Genomic DNA, 21,077 nt, shown 5'->3' on the forward strand with positions numbered 1-21,077 from the left:
TCAGAAAGTAACTACAGTACTCAAAAAAAAGCTGTAGTTTTCAAGTCTCCTCTCAGCATAGACATTGTTCTTTCCTAATCAAAGGACCTGAAATACTCAAAAATAGTATGTCCTAAAATTCAGTGCTTTTGAAGTGTTTACTGAGCATGGCCAGATGAAAGCTATGTCACTACCAAAAAAAATATTATTAATACTGAAACTTAGAGAATTCCTGTTACCCAAGTTTCAAGCTGGCCATGTTTCAAGTCTGTTTCCTATGATCAGTCTACGTGATTTACTCATAAAGAAAGGTTGAGGGTGTTTGGTTGGGGCGTTTTTAATCTCCTAACCAAAAAATTCATGAGAAGTAATATATGCGATAGGGAGAATACCTCCTTTCATCCCCAAATTAAGAAATGCATTTCTGTGGAATAAGTAAGATATTTTTATCCAGCCCTAATGGAAAAACTTCTGTCCTGCCCTCACCACAATAAAACCATATATCACATCAGGTGATGCGATGGTTGAGGGTGGAGAGAAAAGTCATCCAAAAAAAGTAATACAAATTGCTCAAGTACAGACAAAAGACACTTAAGAATAATAACGCGGATGCTTGTATTTACAATATCAAAGTTCTACCCAAGTTTAGCAGTTCTGTGTGGAAGCCATCAGAACTCAAACAAGCTTACTTGCGTGTTTGTCTGCCAGCACAATGAGTGTACTCGATATGTCTCGTCTTCTGTAGAAACACACCACCTTTGCCTCCACATTTCCATTGGCAGTCTGAAACAGGAAAAAAACAAATTAAACTGAGCACAAATCAAGAACTGAACTGTAGGCATCGAGCAAGAAACTTCATCTGTCACCTTTTAGCACCCTCCAGCTGCACACATCCAACGTACAAACTCCCGTGTGATCCGTTCCAGGGTAGGGAAACGGAGTTTGGCCCTGCCTGCCTAACTGTTCCTGCAGGATCACCTTTTTTAGCAGTTACGGAGGTGCTGAAGGGGTGAGAAAAAAACCCACTTACCTGCTGTTACAACCACCTTGCTGCTTTTCAAGTGATGCCTACAATAAGTAGAATTCAAAACCCTCTTCAAAATCCTAATAAAAATAACTGTGAAATACAGCAACGCAATTGAGGTTTGGGCTGTTCTCCAAACTCTGCAGGACAGTAGGAAAGCAAGAAAGAATGTGGCCATTATGACTTTCACAAAAGAAATCACATAAGGTTTTCTTTCTCTGACAGCACTGGTGAGCTAAACAACGACCAAATACGTTTTAAAAAAAAAAAATCTTTCTAAAAGGAGAAGCAAGGAAGCTGCACCAAGCAACAAACTCTACACCAGTGATGACATACAAAACAAATCTGAATTTTTGAAAAGTTTAGTGTTTTTTTAAACTCTTACTATAAGAGTGAGCAATCACTTGTGTAAGATGGCACCTGCCAGTTTGTTAACGTGGCTTTATACAAACTCTAGGGGAAACAGATGTACTGGTTGGTAACAGCCCCAGCCAATATACTGTCACTAAAATAAATCAACAAATAATGAAAATGTAGCTTAAATGAGTTTCACCCTCCTACTGTAAAGTACTTGAAAATGATGGCAGCACATAGTTTCAAAAACTAAGACACAAATTCCGCTCAGGAAAAAGGTAGTGGACCTGCAATCTGTCCACAAGGAAACAAAATAGCTACAATCATGTGTATCAGTATATAAGACACAAATGGAGGAAAAGCTTCATCTTTTCTTACACCAGTTCTCCTAACATGAAGAACGTACCAGTATTACCCCTCGCAGCCTACCAGTTTCTGGTATAGAGCCTGCAGAATATCTATCCTTTTCTGTGAAATAATTCAGAAATTTTCAGTTTTGAGGAACTAAAATACAAAGGCAGAAAACACAGACAGCTGCAGTGGAGAATTACCAACTTCATTTAATTGCCCAGGCTTCATTTACACTCAGTGAAAAAAGGCAACACAGGACAGATGAATCATTTCAACCTGAGAGATTCATTTCAAAGAGTAGGTCAGAGAAATTCCAGCTCAGGCAAGAGATGCACACCAAGATGAGAGATCCTGGCTCAAAGTTCTTTTTTCAAAGAGAGGGAAGAATGGCGAGGGAAAAGAAGGCAGGGAAACAACACTTTCTAGGAAGTGATTAACAAATCTGCAGCTGATGGATACCTCAGGGCAGGGGAGGCACTGGCAACATTTTAAAGAACTCACTCCTTCCATTAATGGGAGGCAAAGTATTTCCCGCAAAAGACTTCCACTGAGAAAGAAGGGCTTACAAGGATGTCCTGGCCCTCAGACCCTGTATTTGCCATTATATTGATAAGTTTTCTCTTCCAAGTACCTGTTTTAGAAAGACATGCTTTCCCATCACCGGTGGCTGAAGAAAAAAGACCTAATTGCAGTCAGTTAATTCAAATTCAAATCAAACCCAGCAATGTTACATTCCTTCTGTATAGGCTGCAATGGACAAACTGGTATTAAATCTGAGCAAGCGGCACGTTTAGGTCACAGTTAACGGCTTCAGAAGGGTCTTCCCTCCTCAACTAGATAAAAATGTCAGCATCGAGGACTTCAGCTGGCTTCCCACATACAAGGTGTCATGCTTCCCTTTTAGATGCAATGAAAGGAAAATTTGGCAGATGAAATAATAAACTGGCCCTAAGGACAACGAGCAAAGACAAAGTCTGGGGAAGCAGATAATAGCTTCAAATCTTCCTGTTAGGCAAGAGTCTCCCTCAAGAAATATCAAATTACAAAGCTCTCCATTCTCTAGGCAAACTGTTATATTATCTTCCTGTCCCACGATCCTGGCACGGAATGGAACAACTGCAGAAAAATCTCCTGCCCTACAGGTGGGTGTAATCACCTTGAGAATAACCTACCATTTACGCTCAGTCCTTTCATACCAAAGGGGAACAAGCTAGCAGGTCTCAAAGCATTCCAGAAAATTATCAGAACAAAAGTATTTTTAAGCTTCTAACGACCAGAGAACTGCTAAAGAATTGTTCTGATATTAATCAAATCAAACAGATCATAAACTCAATTAACTTCAAAGACTTGATGAAAAAATTTGTTTACCTTATTGAGCTCTTCTATTCTTCGTATCAAATATGGGTTACTTGAAGAATTTTCGAAGTAGACATAATCTGACAAAAAGAAAAAAAGACTTTTTGAAATATGAACTGCTAAAAGTCGAATCAAAACCTCACATGTATACCTGCTGGACACTCCACAGCTAATTAATTTCTTGACACAAGCAATATTTTCAAATGTTGCTACTAAACACCCATGACCAAGGAAATAAAAACCCCATGCTAGTATATGGAACACACATTAGTGCAATCTGAAGGCAATAAACTCACTTTCTGGGGGAAAAAAAAAATAAAATAGAGCTCAACTGTCAGTCTGGAAAGCAAGCATATGATCTTCCTTCTCTCTCTGATCAGATTATTTCCACTTTGATCACACTGTTGTCTTTACTTGCTTCCTCTTATCAAAATCCAGCCACTTCTCACTGACAATCTTTCCCAGTTCTGCTTGCACGTACTGCCCACTGCCCATTTACTCAGAATACATCATCTTCGTCCCTGTTTCCTGGTCTTTTACATTTATATCACCCTAGAATACCCTCAACAAAACCTCATGTAGTAAGCCAAACAGACCACCAACACTCATATTTTCAAGCAGGATAAACATATTTAGCTACAGGAAGAAAATGAGTTCTTTATCCAAGGTGCTGCCATAAAGGTGGCAGAATATGCTTTGGACAACAAAGGTAGTGCCTTCAAAAAAATCCGTGAAGGTAGTGCCATACCAGTTACTTGATACCACCGGGCTCCACACCTAAACATTCCTTTATACAGATAAGGAAACCAGAAGCTGCAGAGTCCTGCATGGCCCTGGCCTTTATCTCCCCACACTCCAGAAGACAAACCTTAAGTGAGGCAAAAAGAAGGCGGAATTGCAGCCACTCACCCCCTGGTGCTGACCTTGCAGGCAGATCTACCAACGATTCCTTCCCAAGACTTATCTACTAAATCTAAGGCGGTTTTCTCAGCTCATTTGTGTTGGGAGCAAAGCCACCCATAGCCCCTGGGCACAACTCAGGTAATCCTCTGCGATGAAGACATTAGCGAGGTGCTCCAAGGATGAATGGCTGTTTAGTGGTGTCAGCTTCCTGTCAGTAGGAAGCTGTTGGACACAATCTCCCTGATCGGCTCCATAAAGGGACAGTCAATGTTGGAGATACCAAAGACTTCCTCCCAAGGATCTCTGCTCCTGAAAAGCTGCACCAAGACGTAACAATTCCCCTCTTATTTCCAGGGGGCCAAGGAGACACCAAAGCATTCACCCATCTCATCCTACCTGCAAACAACTCCAAGTGGCAGCACGTCCCTTCAACGGGGCTGAACTGCCTTAGGAGAATGGTCACAAGTCAAGAATCCCAGAGGTCACAAGAGTGACGATTTAATTAAAAAAGAATTGTTTACAAGCTATTGTCTTTACCAAAAAAAAAAATGTACTACATGCCATGAGTTGCAAAGACACCTTCACAATGAAGCCTCAACATGGCCTTGTCTGCAGTGACAAGCGAGGAGGTTCCAATGCCAGTACTCAAACACTGCACACGTTGGGTCACCTAACGCTACTCAGTGTGACCAGGGCTAATAAAGCACAGAACTATGGCACCCAGGTTTTTATGGTTTTGTGGATTCTGTGCTCCAGATCTCTCAGACTAATTGTCAGCTCTCTTCACACAAACACACATCTGAGCAACTCCAAAACGTTCTTCCCAACCTCAAGATTTGAATCAACTCTTAAGTGCTACTTCCCTGCAGGTTTTAGATTGGATAATGATCTGAGATAAGGAAGTCAGATCAGACTCAGACTTATGGTTTGTAGAAAAATAAAGTTCCCAGAAATGCTTAAAACGCCCCAAGTAGCCAGATCCTAAATTTCCACTGCCAAGCCCCCACTCCGTGCAGCACACCAAACGGGAAACAACAGGCTCAACATTATTATGACCAACTCTACCAGAAGTCACAAAACCAAACAGATATTTGGCAGCTTCAGCAATAACAACTGCTGACTGAAACAACAATGACAGGCACTAAGCAATTTACAGATCAGCAGAGTAAAGAGAAATCTTTCCTCCCACAGTGGAACCGCCCATGACCTACAAGGGTGCTGCAGGAGGACGTGGAAGTTTCGATGTACCTCCAAGCTCATCTCACCCCAAGGCTTCATCACCTGAAAAAGTCACCCACTGTGACTGAAAACTAAAAACCAAAACGTAAACGTCAACTCTGTCTTGAAAATATAACCATGTCCTTTATTCTACAGGTTTCAGGCAGCCATAAAAATATTTGTAGTTCATATCGTTTTTCTAACAGTTTTTTAATATACACATACGTGCTTATATTCTCACAGGCACATTTTCTACCTCAAATGAACATTAACTCATTTTCTTCATGTAACTACAGTTTATCAGTTGTAGACTCTGGCATGGACTTAAAGAAAATTCATCACACATGAACGGTTCACCAAAGAATAGCTCCCAGTGGTACTCAACCGTTTTGCATAAAACAACCCCCAAAACTTTGTTTTGCTCAGCAGCAGGAACATCCCCAAACCCACGCTTCGTGATCAGCGACTGCAAATGAACCTCACACAAAGCAGCTGGCAAGGGCAGAACCCGAGCTGTCCCACGGGATTCTCCACGAGCTGACACATGACACGGCGGAGAGGTGCGTACTCCAACCGGTGCCTGATGGCTTCATCACCTCACAAACCCGCAGTCCAGCACATCTCATCCATGTTTTCGACTAATCCTGAAACTATGTTAAGCATTTCACCAGTAGCTACGCAACTAATGGAGACCTGTTTCCCATTACTCAGATTACCTGGAAAAGGGTTTCTTCCTCTCTGCAAGCAGAGCTGCCAACCGCATAAAACAGAATGCGAGCAAATCAGAGGGGAGCAATTTGCATTTTTCACAGAGCATTTAAATACTTTAACTAAAATTACACTGCTATCTTGCACAGAGAAATGCTCGAGTTACTGTTCCACACGTGCAAGGAAAATTTAAATTCAGCAAGTCCTTCTCCAAACTAATGCTTTAGCAGGTGAGAGTACTCCTGTAAAGTTGTTCCACAAGCCCCAAAAGCCCATGAAGGCTGCTTTCCTGCATACTGGAGGGACAGCACCTTGCTCCACTGATCCATACGCCCCCAAACCCCTCCTTTCCCCTCGAGCAGCGCTTCCCCTTCATCTCCAGCCTCCGCCCGTGCCTCCGTGGAAGCGCATCCTCCTTCTCATACTGCCTGCAGACCCAGCTAACCCCATTCACAGTTTGCTTTCAGGGCAGTCACTACAACTTCACAGACACGCAGGATAACAGAAACCCTCAACAGGCCCCCAGCATTCCAGCTGTCAATGGGAGACATCCTGTATGCACACAACTGCCGGAGTCTCTTGTGCCCTGGGCTGAAAAGAGAGGATGGGGGACGAGACAAAATTCACAAACCTCTAAACAACAGGAAGATAGGCATCTCGGCTCCTACCGCAGAACAGGAAGGAAAGAGTACAGTACAACATAAAATAAAACCTAGGGACAGAAAAGTAGAGCCCAGATAGCAAGCAAAGCAAGTCAGACTCTTCACACACAACAGACTGTCTATCCTTGCTAATTTACTGCCTCTCTTTCCTTACAGGAGTGAAGAAAAGAACTAGCCCACCGCTCTGCACCCTGCAAGCACAGCACAGCTCCTCACCAACAGCAACCGCCACAGCCTCGCCAAGCTCATGCCTGGCTACCCAACCGCCTGGACGAAGGTTGGACACTCAATCCCACTCCTTCACAACATCTTGCAGCTTAAAACTCCCAATCCCTGAATTAATCAGCCACACATCCACATCATGATCATAATTAACAGCATCACTCACGCGTGTTACAGAATTAGCTGTGAACAGGCTAAAGTAATGACTGAGGAGTACGGCAATACTGCAAGACTGTGGGGACCATCATGCGTATCACCACCTTCTGACACAAACTCAAGATTTATTTCTTCCTCTTGCCTGTACTGTTACAGAGCACAAGTACCCACGTACGTTAATCTACCCAAAAGCCTTTCGATAAGCTTTTTTGTTTTTGTGAAGCAAAAAAGCAATGCTATATTACACAGGTACTGAACTGCTATAACACCCAGCGACAAGCATCCTTAAAACAATACAGTAGCTAAAACTAGAATCACAGCCCACAGGCTACAAAATACAGAAATTTTCCACAAAGATAGCAAAATAATCATTCTCAATTAGCAATAAGCATAGTAGACTTTCTTTTTGCTTTCTCATGCTTTAAGATATTATGGCAAAATAGCTTCCCCTTCTACCCTCTTCATGTCAGCTATCAATTAAGTCTACATTGGTCTATGGAAAAGAAAATTAGGAGGGGGTGCTGCAAAAGAAAGAACACACACTGTCTAGAGGTCATATATTTATAAGATTAGACATGTCTGAGCTACCTAATAACCTTATGGGCTTTTAAGTGATCAAGTTGCAAAAATGCCCAAAAGTATTTTTATCCTTCCCCACTCACATTTGCCTTTCAAGCTACAAGCGCTTTCTGAGGACTGACCACACTGAATACTCCCTACCTTACCTCCAGGAAGTCCTACACACTGAATACTCCCTACCTTACCTCCAGGAAGTCCTACACACCGTGTATTGCGTTAGCCTACAGATGTACTCGGGGCACAAGGGAGGCTGAAGCCTCCTCTTCCCACAGACAATATGTATTTCCAGACAAGTGATAAAGAAGTAACTTCACAGTTGCAGATATTTCCCCTGCCCAATCCACAAAGCTGCTGCCCTGAATTAAAGACGAGTGTCAAGTGCGTGCATAAACTCATGACGACCTGCCTACTTTGTGACTCTCTTATGGGAAATACATGTCTCCTCATACTGCAGGTTTCCAATTCAACTTTGGGCCAGTTTCTTTCAGTAAGATTCAGTTTTCAAATTATTCATCAGCTTGGTCCTGAAACTGCCAATTACTTCACATTTCGGATAATGCAATCCCTCCTGGTCTACCTTCTCCTGAAAGGAGAGGCTACACTGCTTTCAGTCTCCAAGTCAAGCAATCCCACCTGGCAGAGCCCAGGTCCCGTTGCCTTCTGGTTATCTGAAAAAACCAGGCAACACTCCCAGCGGCAGTCACCTGATGAAATGTTTAGTTACGGAACAGATAGCGTTTCAACAGAGAAAGCACGAGCAGCACAATATTTTCATTACCAGAGATGCACAACTGACAGTTGTTTCTGTAGCTACAATATTTACAAGGTGCAGTGCACCCAGCAGTACACATGAACCAGGTGTTCATACAATCAATGTCTTTCACAGGTCAACCAACGTATTAAAGATACACTGTCAGCACAAGTTCAACTTGTATTTACTGGGCAGCACTATCTGTGGCTACTGCACGCCCAGGATACACGCTGCCTCGTGCTCAGCTTGCTGCGCTATGGGCAACGCCGCTATTACTGCTCAGCTCCTTAAAAAAGCAGTGGAAATGGAGCAACAACCCAAGCACACCAGCATCTGAAATATCTAGAGCCATTTAGTGAGGAAAAAGCAAGCGTGATCTCCTGCAGAACTCTCCACCCCATACAGTTAACAATAAACCATCACTAAATTTAGTAAGGATGCACTGAGGTACCCCAGTTAAATCAAACTAGCTTTGCTCTTCTGAGCAAAGTGACCAAGTCAAAAGGCTCACGAGGACAGAGATGAAAGCAAATAACCCTTGACCGAAATCTTTAACTGAGATACTTGTCTCAAAAGGGACCGCACTCGTGAGAAGAATCTGCTGCTCACACAACACGCTCCTGAGATTAGCTGCCGGGTCTCAGTAAAAAGGCTTAGCCAGGACAAAACAGAAAAAATTGACCTAAGTGACAGGCCCTCACTGCTAACGCAGAAAGCCTGGGTTTCACCAACGGATCAAGATTAACACACCACTGCACCACTTCCTTAAGCCCAAAGCCCGCAGTAAACTCCCTAGATATAAATTTGCAATGACAGCCCCACTCGGTGTGTGCACGTCCATCCAGAACAGCGAGTACCCTGTCTCTAACCACGCAGTACGAAAACAGTCCCAAGTCGGGTGAAAACAGACAAGGCTTCCTTCAGCAAGGAAGTCTGCCATGCTAAAGAGCTACCGGTCACAGGACCCAGCAGGCTCTGGCAGGCCGTCAAAAGTTTTAGGTCACCATCAGGTCTACAGACACCGCGAACTCCGTTCAGCGTGGGCGGGATGGCTCCACGCACGGGTAGAGCGATCCACAGCCCAGTGCTCCTGATGTACCTGCAGCTCCTCAGACTGGAGCCAGAAAACACGCTTAAAGGAACTATTGCAGCCCTGCCCTTCCCTTTACCATTTCCTACTTCAGCCTGGCAGTTAACAGCCTTTACTCGGGAGTTTCTACAGCAGGACTCTTCTGCTGGCTCCCACAGCTTGCCAGGTTCAGATGCAGAGAGCTGGGAGAGCTACATGAGCACACTCCCTCCAAAACAGCAGTTATGTCTCATTAATTACACACTGAAATTACATGTATAGAGATTTTTAATTTACGATGCTGTTTTGCAATTATGTAAAATGCTTGTTTCTCCTATGAGACCAGTCCTAACAATGGAAAGTTGCTTTTACCCTCCCAGAGGGTGAGCAAGACAGAGTAACAAGGGTGCCTGTACAATCCTGAGCCCATAGGGATGTACTGGGATGATGATATCCTAGATATTAAAAAACAAATACATCACTGGAAGACCCATGTGCCAAGCACTTGAGCGCATACAGACTCTCAAGATTCTATCAGCTCCTATAATATACTGCAAAACCTCTAAAAAAATGAATATATACATATATATAATATGTATACATGCAATATGTTCAGCTCAATTTTCCCTTTCCATTCTTTTTCCAAGAAAAACAGCACGACTTGAAAGAACCCTGGAGTTGTAAAGTGAAGCACCTGGATATGTGCATGGAAAGGACAACTCAGTTTCATTTAGTAAACTAAAGCCTCTATAACTACACTCAAATTCCAAGCATGCATCTATACACAAACACACGCAGAGGTACCACTCAAAACTGCTTTGTACTAAAGGAAGTTTAGCCTCACATATTCAAAACGCATGGCAGAGGTCCGTGGTCTCAGTTTCACACAAGCTTCTCTTATTTTCAATACTCAAAACATAGAACAAGAAGCTATTCCAGTCCCCAGCAGTGAGAAGGGGAAAAAAAAGTGTCAGATTCATAAATACACAAGTGAAAAACCCATGCTCTTTTAGCCAAGTCCCCATGAAACACACACCTGCACGAAAATGTGTAGAAACTGATAGCCTGTGCAAATATCAGTACCTTACATTATCATACTTCAATACCATCCCAGAGTCAGCATGCTTGTAAGAAACAGGTAGTTGGGCTCGCTTGAGTTTGTTAATTGATCTCTTTTCCCAATGACTGCACTCTTATTTCTAAAGGTGGGTTGCTCTGGAGAACATGATAAAAGCCTGTTCCTGTTTCATTTGATCATCTCATCTTAAAAAATTTCCAGACTACTCAAGAAACAAGGATTATCTACACTTTCATGTGGTAAACAAAACGCTCACATTAGGTTTTCTCCCAAATGTGCAGAACCTGTATCTAAAAAGAGACAGCCAAAGTAACTTGGCTGTTTTGAGATGAAAACCCTGTATCAGTTTTCCTGACGAAACTAGAAGAAATTCATAACAAGGTCCATGTAACAGGACTGTGGAATATACAGACCTATAACACAGCTTTTATCAGAGCAAGCTCTTTTCACACACTACAGAGGAAAAAAAAAACCACCACCAAAAAAACAACAAACCAAAAAAAACCCCAAACACACACACAAAAAGCCAAGCAAACAACTCCTCAAAAAAAACTCTGGAGGATCTGTAATGGTTACAAATAGAAATTCAAATATCTTCCTCACCCTACTTGAACTAAGAAATATTCTCTACCTTTTTGGAGAAAAAGAAATCATCTAAGCCAATGACATGCAACTTGCTTGGAAAATTGACGGTTGCTTGACGCAGTTTAAGCTCTGAAACATTAACGTATTGAAACTTTCCAAAGGTCTTCCCTTCTTCCTTTTCTATCATGTCAAAGGGGGAAGAAAAATTCCTTTCCAGCTACCATATATCATTTTTCTGCCTGATTCTTAATGAAACAAGGTTTATGCAACTCCATTAGGAGAAAAAAAAATCATCCAAGCCAATGACATGCAACTTGCTTGGAAAACTGACAGTTGCTCTGCAACATTAACGTACTGAAACTTTCCAAAGGTCTTCCCTTCTTCCTTTTCTATCATGTCAAAGGGGGAAGAAAAATTCCTTTCCAGCTACCATGTATCATTTTTCTGCCTGATTCTTAATGAAACAAGGTTTATGCAACTCCATTATCCATGCATTAGTTCTTCCCTATTAACTCCTGAACCCTTTGTTTGATTTCAAACATTTCACAGAGGGACAGAAGTCTCAGAGATAATTAAGTTCTGATCACTGTTCCCTATCTAGAAAACAGAGATACTAAAACTACAAGAGAAAGTGAGAAAGGTGAGGCGGACAACTAGAGATACGAAATGGTTCTCATTTCAGAAACAACTAATAGACCAGACTTTTAAGCAAACCACTGGAGATTCCACAGTCTTTAGCGGGGAATTATAAGAAGTGTTTGCTTTCTTACACACCTCCCAACACTGCTGCTGTCAGGGCTGTTCCAGGCAGGTCCTGGGCTCGATTAACTTCTGATTTGACCCATTAAGATCACACACAGTCCCAAAAGTTCACCTTCTCCCTCCTGGGGAAGAAGGTCAATATTCTGCCCAGCAGCAACAATCCAGAGACTCAAGATCATGGCTCTGGATGAGGCACCAGTAAAAGTGCAAAATTACAAAGGAGTGGGAGCAGAAGGGGAAGAACCACCTCAGAGAAGGGCAAACACACATCTTAAAGTCAATGCCATTACTTCTGTTCCTCACAGCACTGCTGGCTGTTTTCAGTGTGCAGAAGACTTGGGGGTAAAAAAAAAAAGGACAGCAATCTGTTGGTACTATTGAAAAAGAGGTTACGGGCTTTGCAGTTCATTCCTCTTAGATAAGAACTACATCACATTGAAATAACCACTACTGGGGATGCCATCTTAAACGTAAGGTAGGGAGACTGTGTACAAACACAACTTGAAAAGAGAATTTGTGAGAATCCTAGAAATAAAATTAAGCTTCCAAAGTACTACCCTGAGGATAAAGAAGCAATTCTGCTGCTAGAAATCAATTATATGGCAGTAGGAGGAAACCCATTTCATTTAATCCAATATCCCAGTTATAATATTTGCATGCGGTGCTGACCCTTTAGGTTCACTAAGTCAGCTTCCTCCAGCTTCCTGCAGGACAAGCATACACTAAATATTCCTGGAGAACCACTTTTTCTTCTCTGTTTTACATCAGGTATTTAAGCATGACTCAAAGTCATCAGGACACAAAGCCTGTTCTGTATTACCTCTTCTGCCACTTCAGTTCCCAAGGATGTAACTAACAAATATTTTCTGCAGTGGCAAAGTTGTGGGCCTATGTAATTTCAGTTGTGCCTGTACAACTCTCTGTGGGGCAATAACACAAACCAGCTCGTGGAAATATTCTAGGCTTTAAAGAAAAAAAAAAAAGAAGAAAGAAAAATCGTTCCCCAAAGGTGGGTTTGAAGAGAAGACTAGGATGGTCTAATTTACAGAAGAGCAAGAGAAACACTCGAGCAAATGAAGAAAGTAGTGAGAACTCCTAAATCATGGGGGAGTACTTTGGAGTACATGGGAGGAATATCTGCACCTTAACAATCATCTTCTCTAGTAGCCAAGAGAACAGCCTGTTCCATTCCAGTTCTCATTGTTAAGGACAGATAAAACTTTTTTCCCCCCATAGACAGGCAGCACAGAGGAAATCAGCTTCATGGTCCCTGAATGTATCCCAAGAGTTGCAAAATAAGACCCTCTGAAGTACTCGGACACTGACTTTGGTATCACCCTCCAGAAACTAACAAAAAACCCAACAAAAAATGTTGTGGCTTTTTGTTTGGGTTTGTTTGTTTAAGGGCAATATTTGACTTCACTTAGTCCACATGAATGAACTGCTCAGGCCATGGTAGGACAGCATATTAAACCCAGGAGTAGGGGTTTCAGTGCCAGATCAAAAACATCACGGCTCCACAACGTAAAACACGGATGAAGTATAAACTCCTGCCATAGTTTTGCAGCTGTTTCTTCAAACAAGATTGCCAGTGAAGCTGATTCATCCCCCGGCCTCTCATACCACCCCCTCAAGTTGTGACAACTTCTCCTTGGCTGGGAGAAGGCAGGCACGTGGTAAACCTGATTAGGAACTCACTCAGGTCAACAAACTGTCTCCCATTGAAACCAATTCCTCGCAGAGCCACGTAAGTCCAGCTAAGGAATCAATGTGAGGACATTACCAAGAGCCTGCCTCACTTACATTGGCACCGCTGCCAGAAGAAACATCCACAGAAAACTGTCTCACTTGGCTGGTTCGAATTTGCTCAGATGTTGACAACTTAACTCTGTAAGGACAAGCTCTGTGCTAAATCAGGAATCATCTGCTCACACCACACTAACTTTATGCTTGATCAAGTATCGTCTGTCCTCCTACATCTTGCATAAAAGCGTAAAGTCACTGAATTAACTAGAGCACATCATGTGCAATTTAACTGAAACATTACCATGGGCCACATCTGACACAGATCACGATCGGTGATCTGGCAACGCACAGAACCAGAGCTGTGAAAACCCAGGCACCACAAAGACTAAACAGCTTGTGAGTAACACACACGTAAAAGACTGGAAATGCCTAATTTTTTTTTTTTCACTTGCAAACTCACTTTAAAGCTGCCAACTAATTTCCTCACTTTACTTCATTGACCAATGTCAAGCAAAGATTATCTCAGGAACACTCCTCCTTCCTAAAGATGATCCGGCCAAAGAGCTGGGAAAGGAGAGCATGTGTATGGTTCCCGCTGGGCTGGGCTACACAGCCTGAAAGCTTCACTGGTGCTTCCCAAGTCCTTCCCCTGCAGGTGATTCATCTGCCTCCTCACTTACCTCAGCAAGCAGAAACTGAGACTTAACTTAGTTAGCAGTGATATATCAAAAACAAACAGATGTTTAAGTCTGCCTCATTTTCCAAGGGTTAAGGCTTCCCTTAAAGAGGACGACAACAGCTTGAGGAAGCCTTGATGTTTCTCACACTACTCACATCCACAGGCACTGCCCATGTAGGTAAAGGACGAGCGCCCACGCTGGCAGTAAGCGGGTCACCTGAGATACATCACAGGAGCTTCACTTGAGAGGGCTTCCCTGTGCAGCCAGGCCTAGGTCTTGCCCAGACATCACAGCTTAAGCAAACACATTTTTCACTGAGGTCAGGCTGAAATTTCAAGGGTCTTTCTGTGAAGCAAATAAGTAAATAGGAAATACACAGGCTACTGACTTTACAGGCTGAATTCTTCAGTGAGAAAGGGATGGTTTCCATACGTCTTGAGGCATCAGACAGTGTTTACTCCACTAAGAATCTTCCAAAAAAGAAAGTGCAGGAGCAGCACGGGGAGAAGATTACTCGTTTCCTGAAGCTTCCAAAAAGAACACTTTCTTCCTTAAAACCATCTTAGGCTTTACTGCACATTTAAAGAAAATTTGTGAAATACATGAACATAAAAAGGTTGCCAGACATACTCAAACCTTAAATTTTGTAATGCTTAAATATCCAGCACCAACTCCAAGGACCTCAAAATTTATTAACCTCCAGAAACAGCTGTATCCTATTGGATGCAAGAAACTTGCCATCTGCATTCGAGAATAAATTAGATTATTCATCTAAGCACCAGGGTTCAATCCACTTTGAACTGTGGTGTAACAAAGTTCCTTTTAAAAGAAGGGTGTGTCTTTTTTTAACATGAAAAATCCCTCGATGTCTTTCCTTACTGAAATGTTTTCTTAGACATTAAATAATCACAGCAGAAACTCATTACTTCTTGTTAGCAACAGATAGCCCAACAGACCAGATTTGGTTTTACAAGTAAAGAGGCGAGGAGGAATCATACTAGACTTAAAAAACACTTAGAAGCAGGGCCTCTTTGTATATGAGATCTATAGCAGTGAGCTCCAAGATACTAAAGACCTAGAACTGTAATCTTAAAAGCAAGAGTAACTTTCCTTACAGTTCCAGTTACCTAAACTCCCCAGGAAATTCAGGGAAATCAATTAAACAGCTCGGCCAGTTACCTGTTTGGAGATTTAACAAAACTAAGAACATTGCAAAGCAGTAAGATACAGTGTAAAAACCCCTTGCTTGGTGCAGAGGTAACACTGACTTGACAGGTTACTTGTTGCCAGAAGATGTGCAGAGCTGCAGGAGATGTCCTCCAACAGTTCACATCTGTGCTTTCAAGCGTCCCCAAACTGCTCAGTAGTTTATAAATCAAACTAGAAACAGTAACAGCAACCACCATACTCTCTTCTCTCTTACTGTGGAGAGATCAAGTACCCGGTGTTTAGTTAGAGTTAGGACATTTAAACTCAAGAGATGCTTGAAAAATAATGAGTGGCTGCAAGTGAAAGGAAAAGCTGCCCAGCAAACCCCAGGCCGTGCCCCGCTCCCCGGCCCATGCTGGCCCAGCCTGCCACCTGCCAGCCTGGGAACTACTCACACTCACTAACCCAGCAGAAAACCGTCCCCATCGCCGTACTGGCTTTCTGACCGGCTGGAAACACCACCCTGGTCAAAGAGGCGGACGAGAAAAAGGAGAAGAGGCAGCAGGTGAGCACCACCCTGCTGGGGGAAGCCAGATTTGGCCCCTTTGGCAGAAGCAAGTTTAGGGCTTTCACTCCATTTTGCCAGCTGCAAGCAGCTCTAAGAGCTCTTAGAAATCCACAGAGCGTGCACTGGCACAGTTGTTATAGGTCTAGCCCCCCAAATTGGCCGTCAACACGCTCCTACCATGCAGCATTTCCCAATTAAAGGCTAATGAACACCAAAGCAGCCCCGATACGAGTGAGAGAGGGAGGAAAGGAAGACCATAAAACACAAGCAGATAAACTTGTGTAACTAGAAACAATGAAAGGAAAGGATGAAGAAAGCCACTGCCTGGCTGTTGCTGAAAGGTGATAAGCTAGAAGCTGTCCTATCTTTATTACGGCCAATGACTGCAGAAACCTATTAGTAAGTTGCAAGAATGAACTCCCATTTTTATTATCTTTACTGGTTATTTAATACCTCTCTCCACCAAACCCACTGTCAGCTCGGGTTACCTTCAAATATTCTGCTTCAGCTAAAAGTTAATAAAAGAAAAAAAAAAGACATTAAAAACCCCAACAAACACAGCAAAACCAAAAATTCCCCAAAGTAACCCCTCCTGCAACCCAAAATGCATACACATTGAGAACAAAGCAAGGGGACAGGAGAGGGTTTACACATGCCCCTGCAGTTAAATTATTGGAATTACATGCTCCAGGTCTGGACTCAACAACATGCCATGCAAGCGGCCTTAACAGCTCTGCACCTCATTTCTTTACCAGGAAAAGCACAGAAAATCATTATGGACATCACAGTGATGTCAAGAGGACCAACGCACCCATCCGCTCGCAGCTCTCTGGCCGCAGCGTGAACGTCAAGATTCGCATGATGCCAGAAGAGGCTGGATGCCAAACGGGGACACGTAAGGGGCTGGGGGGCAGTTCAGTCTGCAGTCCCCTGTCACACATTAATAACACTCTGTAACAACAGGGAGATGATACCATGTTGTCGTTCTCAGAAACTTGGGGGATGGCTACGCTGAAATGAGAAGCGTGACTGCAGCACAGACAGGCACACCAGGTCTAACGCAGCAAGTGAGAATTACTCCAGCAAGAAAGTTGTGGGGTTCAGTGTCCAGCACACTGGAATAAAGCTGCTGGGAATCTCGGGTGCCCAGGCCAGGTACTGTGGGGTCACTATTTCCCTTTAATTGTGTAAAATGCAGGCTCAAACCTATGTGCTTGACTGGCACGTGATCCTATGTCCGAATGCCATTTAAACATATGACAGACTCAGAAGTGATCGTTTGGTAGCCTCGTAGTCTCCCAAACAAGAGCATAACTCTTAAAACTCAGGAGCATATGAAAGGCTTTTCATGTAAAGGCATAAACTGACATTTGTCTCAGCAAAAGTGTTGGCTTCAGTAGTTCTTCCTCCATCCTTCCTCTCCTTTCTTTCCCCATCCCCTTGTTCCCAGCCCTCCCACTGAGCCCATTCAGCTGTTCACACAGTCCCACAGTGAACCAGATCGGGTAGCTGATGCAGATTAAAAATAATCCAGGAAAAAACAAAGAGTGAGGATGGGGGGAAGAAGGTGGAAAAAAAAAATTAAGTTCCTCAAATCAGTGCAAGATGAAAATGCAAAAATCATTGTTTCACTGCATTAAGAGAATGCCATAAACCTGCAGTAGGGCTCAACCAACCACCACTGGTAAAGAAATACTGGTACTACAGTTAAACTCTCCTGGAGAAGGTGGAGGCAAAATAGCTGTTGGAAAGTCTCTTGATACCAACATGACCTGTTCTCTTCCAGGCAGCTGACACAGCACTCTCCTGAAAGCGGAGCCTGGCACTAGCTAGAACAATGAACATCTCTTTCCCACAAGCAGTTTTCTTCTCATCAGAGGCCCCAAATTCCAGCTCAGAGGTCCCGAGCTTCTCAGATCCGGTGTTTATCCAATATTCCCATACAGTCTGTGATCGATCAGACTGCCAGTCTGCTCCATGAAGCGGCAGACCAGCCCACCACGGTTTCTTCCAAGCAAAGGCAGCCCACTCTCATCATGCTGCCGTTTACTTCATGGCTGTACAGCAGCTGTTCAGAAAATCTTCACTTCTGCTACACTGGAGGTAGGCGAATCCAGGATTTCCTTCTGGACAATGAGTAAGATCTCGTAGTTCAAATCGGAATTTGACACCCTGGCATCTCCCCCGCATATTTAAAAAGTTTCACATCCCGTGAACCATGGTAGCTTATGAGAGTCCCATTTGCACTGGAAACCAGCCCCATCACATCAGAATTGTACGATTAGAAACATGGCAGGAACCAGGAGAACCAGTTGCTTTCTCAAAACAACTTGATGCCAGTCACCTTACCCACTGGTAAGTGGTAAGACAGACCCAAAAGTCTTACAACCACTCATGTGGCAGCTCCTGACTCCCCCAGCACGCTCACTGTGCTGCACAAGAAGACTTCTGCACCACTTCAGCTCCCATAGTGCAGGCTTCTCAGCTCCTGAAGCCAGGAGCTACTGCACATCAACGTTACAAAAGAGCAAGACGTTTCAGATCCTCTTGGAAGAGCTGTCAACAACGCATTTAAAAATCAGTCTCTTATCAGAGAAGTGCAATCCACCTACTGGTTTCTGAAAACAAAAATTCACAGTGCTTCATGATGAGGCCAAAAGTGATGACCATCCTTTGAGTCAACACATACTTCTAGGAGTAGTATCGATCCATAGCGAGCAAGCTGCTTTTTGGCAGCTGTTAGGTCTGGAGTTCATACAACACAATTCAGTAGCCACAAGAATAATAACAGATTATCTGCTGAATGTTTGTCTTCCAGTGGGAAGTGTATGAAATGACTATGCACAAATCCCATTCAGGATTTAATCCTGCCCTGGAGTTCACACACAACTTCACTGTACAAAACCATTAGTGGGAGATATCAGCACCAGAGGTCAGAAACAATTCAATGACGCAAACTCCTCTGACTCGGGCTGAACAGAACACTCTTACAGAAGCAGCTGCATCCATCCATACGCTGATCTCCGTAATGTGTCAAATCAAGACTTCATCCGTATGTACAATAACGGAGCACTGTAACCCTGGCTATCAGCCATCTCCCTTGCCCTCTGCCCAGAAAGGTTACAGAGCAAATCCTGGACACCATTTCCAAATACAGAAGGAAGGTGACCGAGACCACCAAAAATGGATATATCAAAGACAAATCACACCTGATTAACTTGACCCGCCTCTCAGATGAAAAGACTGCCTCTGTGGCTGAGGGGAGTTCTAAAGGGTGTTGGACACCTTGACTTTGTATCAAAGGCCACGCTAAGTCTCCCATAGCATCCTTCAAACCAAAGTGCTGACTGAGGTGTGGCCTGGATTATGGGACAACAAAGATGGGAAGAAAACTGTCTCGAACACCAGGCTCAAAGGACTGTGATCAGCAGTACAATCTTCACCTGGCTGCCAATCGCTAATGGCACAACCTCAAGGATCAACGCTGGGGCCACCCCTGCTTATGAGTTTTTTCATGACCGGGGTAAGGACAAGAGCACACTCTCCAAAAAGTCTATGGACTTTCGAAAAACATACCATGTGCTGGAGGGCAGAGCTGCTATTCAGAGAACTTCAACAAGCTGAGAAATGGGTTGACAAGAACCTCAGGAAGTTCAGCTACAGCAAAGCCCAGCATTAGGGTGGGGTAACTCCTCGCAGTGGCACAGGCTGTTGGCACAGCATCTCTGCGGGAAGGCACCTTGTAAAACAACAAATTGCTCAGGAGCCAGCAACACACCCCTGCAGCAAGGGATCTCCATTTGGAGAGCTGGGTCCAACTGGAGCTCCCCAGCACAAGTGACAGAGGGGAAAAGGCCAACAGAGGCCACCGAGGTGATCAGTGTTCGAGTATGGGACAGGTAAAGAAAGGTGGAGAGAGGTGGGTTAGGTCAACCCCAGGAAGGAGAAACCTCAGGGGAGATGCTACTACTGTCTACAACTACAGAGTGCGAAGTGCAGAGCAGATGGGCCAAGCTCTTCTCAGAGACATGCAGGGATAGGACATGCGATCAGGGACAAGGGACACCAGGTGGAACACGAGAAAATCCAACCAGGCACACAGAAACAAATATTTTCCATAAGCGTGGTCAGGGCCCAAAGTGAGTGTGACATTGCTATCCTTAAGCGATAATCAAAGAAAATCCAACCAGGCACACAGAAACAAGGATTTTCCATAAGTGTGGTCAAACACTGGTCAGGGCCCAAAGTAAGTGTGACATTGCTATCCTTAAGCGATAATCAGAACAGAGCTGGAGACAGCCCTGAGCACACTAAAGGGGGACAGCTTCTAGCAGGAGGTCAGCCTAGAGATCTCCAGAGATCCCTTCCCACCACCTGTGGGGCACACATTACAGATTTTGCCAAGCAAACTACTAAAGATGTCATTCCACACAAGACTAGCACCTATAACGTTAAACACAAGTAATAATTTCCAGGAAACAACCCCCTTTGCAAGTCACACCAGGAACTGAGCTGTAAATTTCCACAGCTCATCTTGCCCTTCACCTTCCTACTCTCAGCATCTTCAAACCAACATATATGATGGGTTTGTGGCAAACCAAGAAACAAAGCTGGGACGGCCAAGAGGCACATCTTACCCCTCTATGAAACCAAGTGCAACCAGAAAAAAAAGTACCAATGTGACAAAAAGAGTGGCATTTTTCAGAGCCCAAAGTAAGAGTAGGCCAGAAAAGCAGAAAGAACAGAAAGTAGTTGTTGACAGAGAGCAGCCAGACAACATGGCTTGGCCACCTTCACTGTATTTTTTTCCCTTGTTTACTTTTCTCTGGTTTTAGAGAAGTCCATGAGAAATGGGACATTTTAAAAAAGGAGGGAACCCCACACGTCCTATGGTCTTGGGGGAGACGGAAGCTCCACTGAACGCTTTTTATAAAGGAAAATGGCTGAGTACAAATTCATGCCAGACCACCCCCAGTTTATATTCCACAAAACAGTCCCGAACCCTGTTGCCTCTCCTTTCTCTTCACGTGAGGCAAAACAAAGGACAATCAGACAGGAGCGCAACCCTGAATAGAAGACTAATGGCAAAGCGCTCAACGAGACAGCCGGAGTGGAAGGGGAGGCCGAGATCTGCAGGACGTGCCTCGCCCGCCCAGGACCACCCGCCGCCCCCCTCA

The 21,077-nt window shown here is 43.7% G+C and overlaps 1 protein-coding gene across 1 annotated transcript in view; it reads right to left on the bottom strand.

Moving 5' to 3' along the window:
* The window catches only part of MTA1 (metastasis associated 1), a 77,251-nt gene extending 60,491 nt beyond the window's left edge, over nucleotides 1-16,760 (bottom strand). Inside the window, exons 1-4 of the mRNA XM_009870960.1 lie at nucleotides 16,712-16,760; nucleotides 15,798-15,935; nucleotides 3,077-3,144; nucleotides 669-762 (exon numbers count right to left, since the gene is read on the bottom strand). Of these exons, the coding sequence (XP_009869262.1) occupies nucleotides 669-762; nucleotides 3,077-3,144; nucleotides 15,798-15,935; nucleotides 16,712-16,760 (349 nt within the window). The remainder of the gene's footprint in view (nucleotides 1-668; nucleotides 763-3,076; nucleotides 3,145-15,797; nucleotides 15,936-16,711) is intronic.
* Between the last annotated feature and the right edge of the window lie 4,317 nt (nucleotides 16,761-21,077).

The sequence above is a fragment of the Apaloderma vittatum genome, unplaced genomic scaffold (assembly GCF_000703405.1).
Source record: "Apaloderma vittatum isolate BGI_N311 unplaced genomic scaffold, ASM70340v1 scaffold16086, whole genome shotgun sequence".
Taxonomy (NCBI): Eukaryota; Metazoa; Chordata; class Aves; order Trogoniformes; family Trogonidae; genus Apaloderma; species Apaloderma vittatum.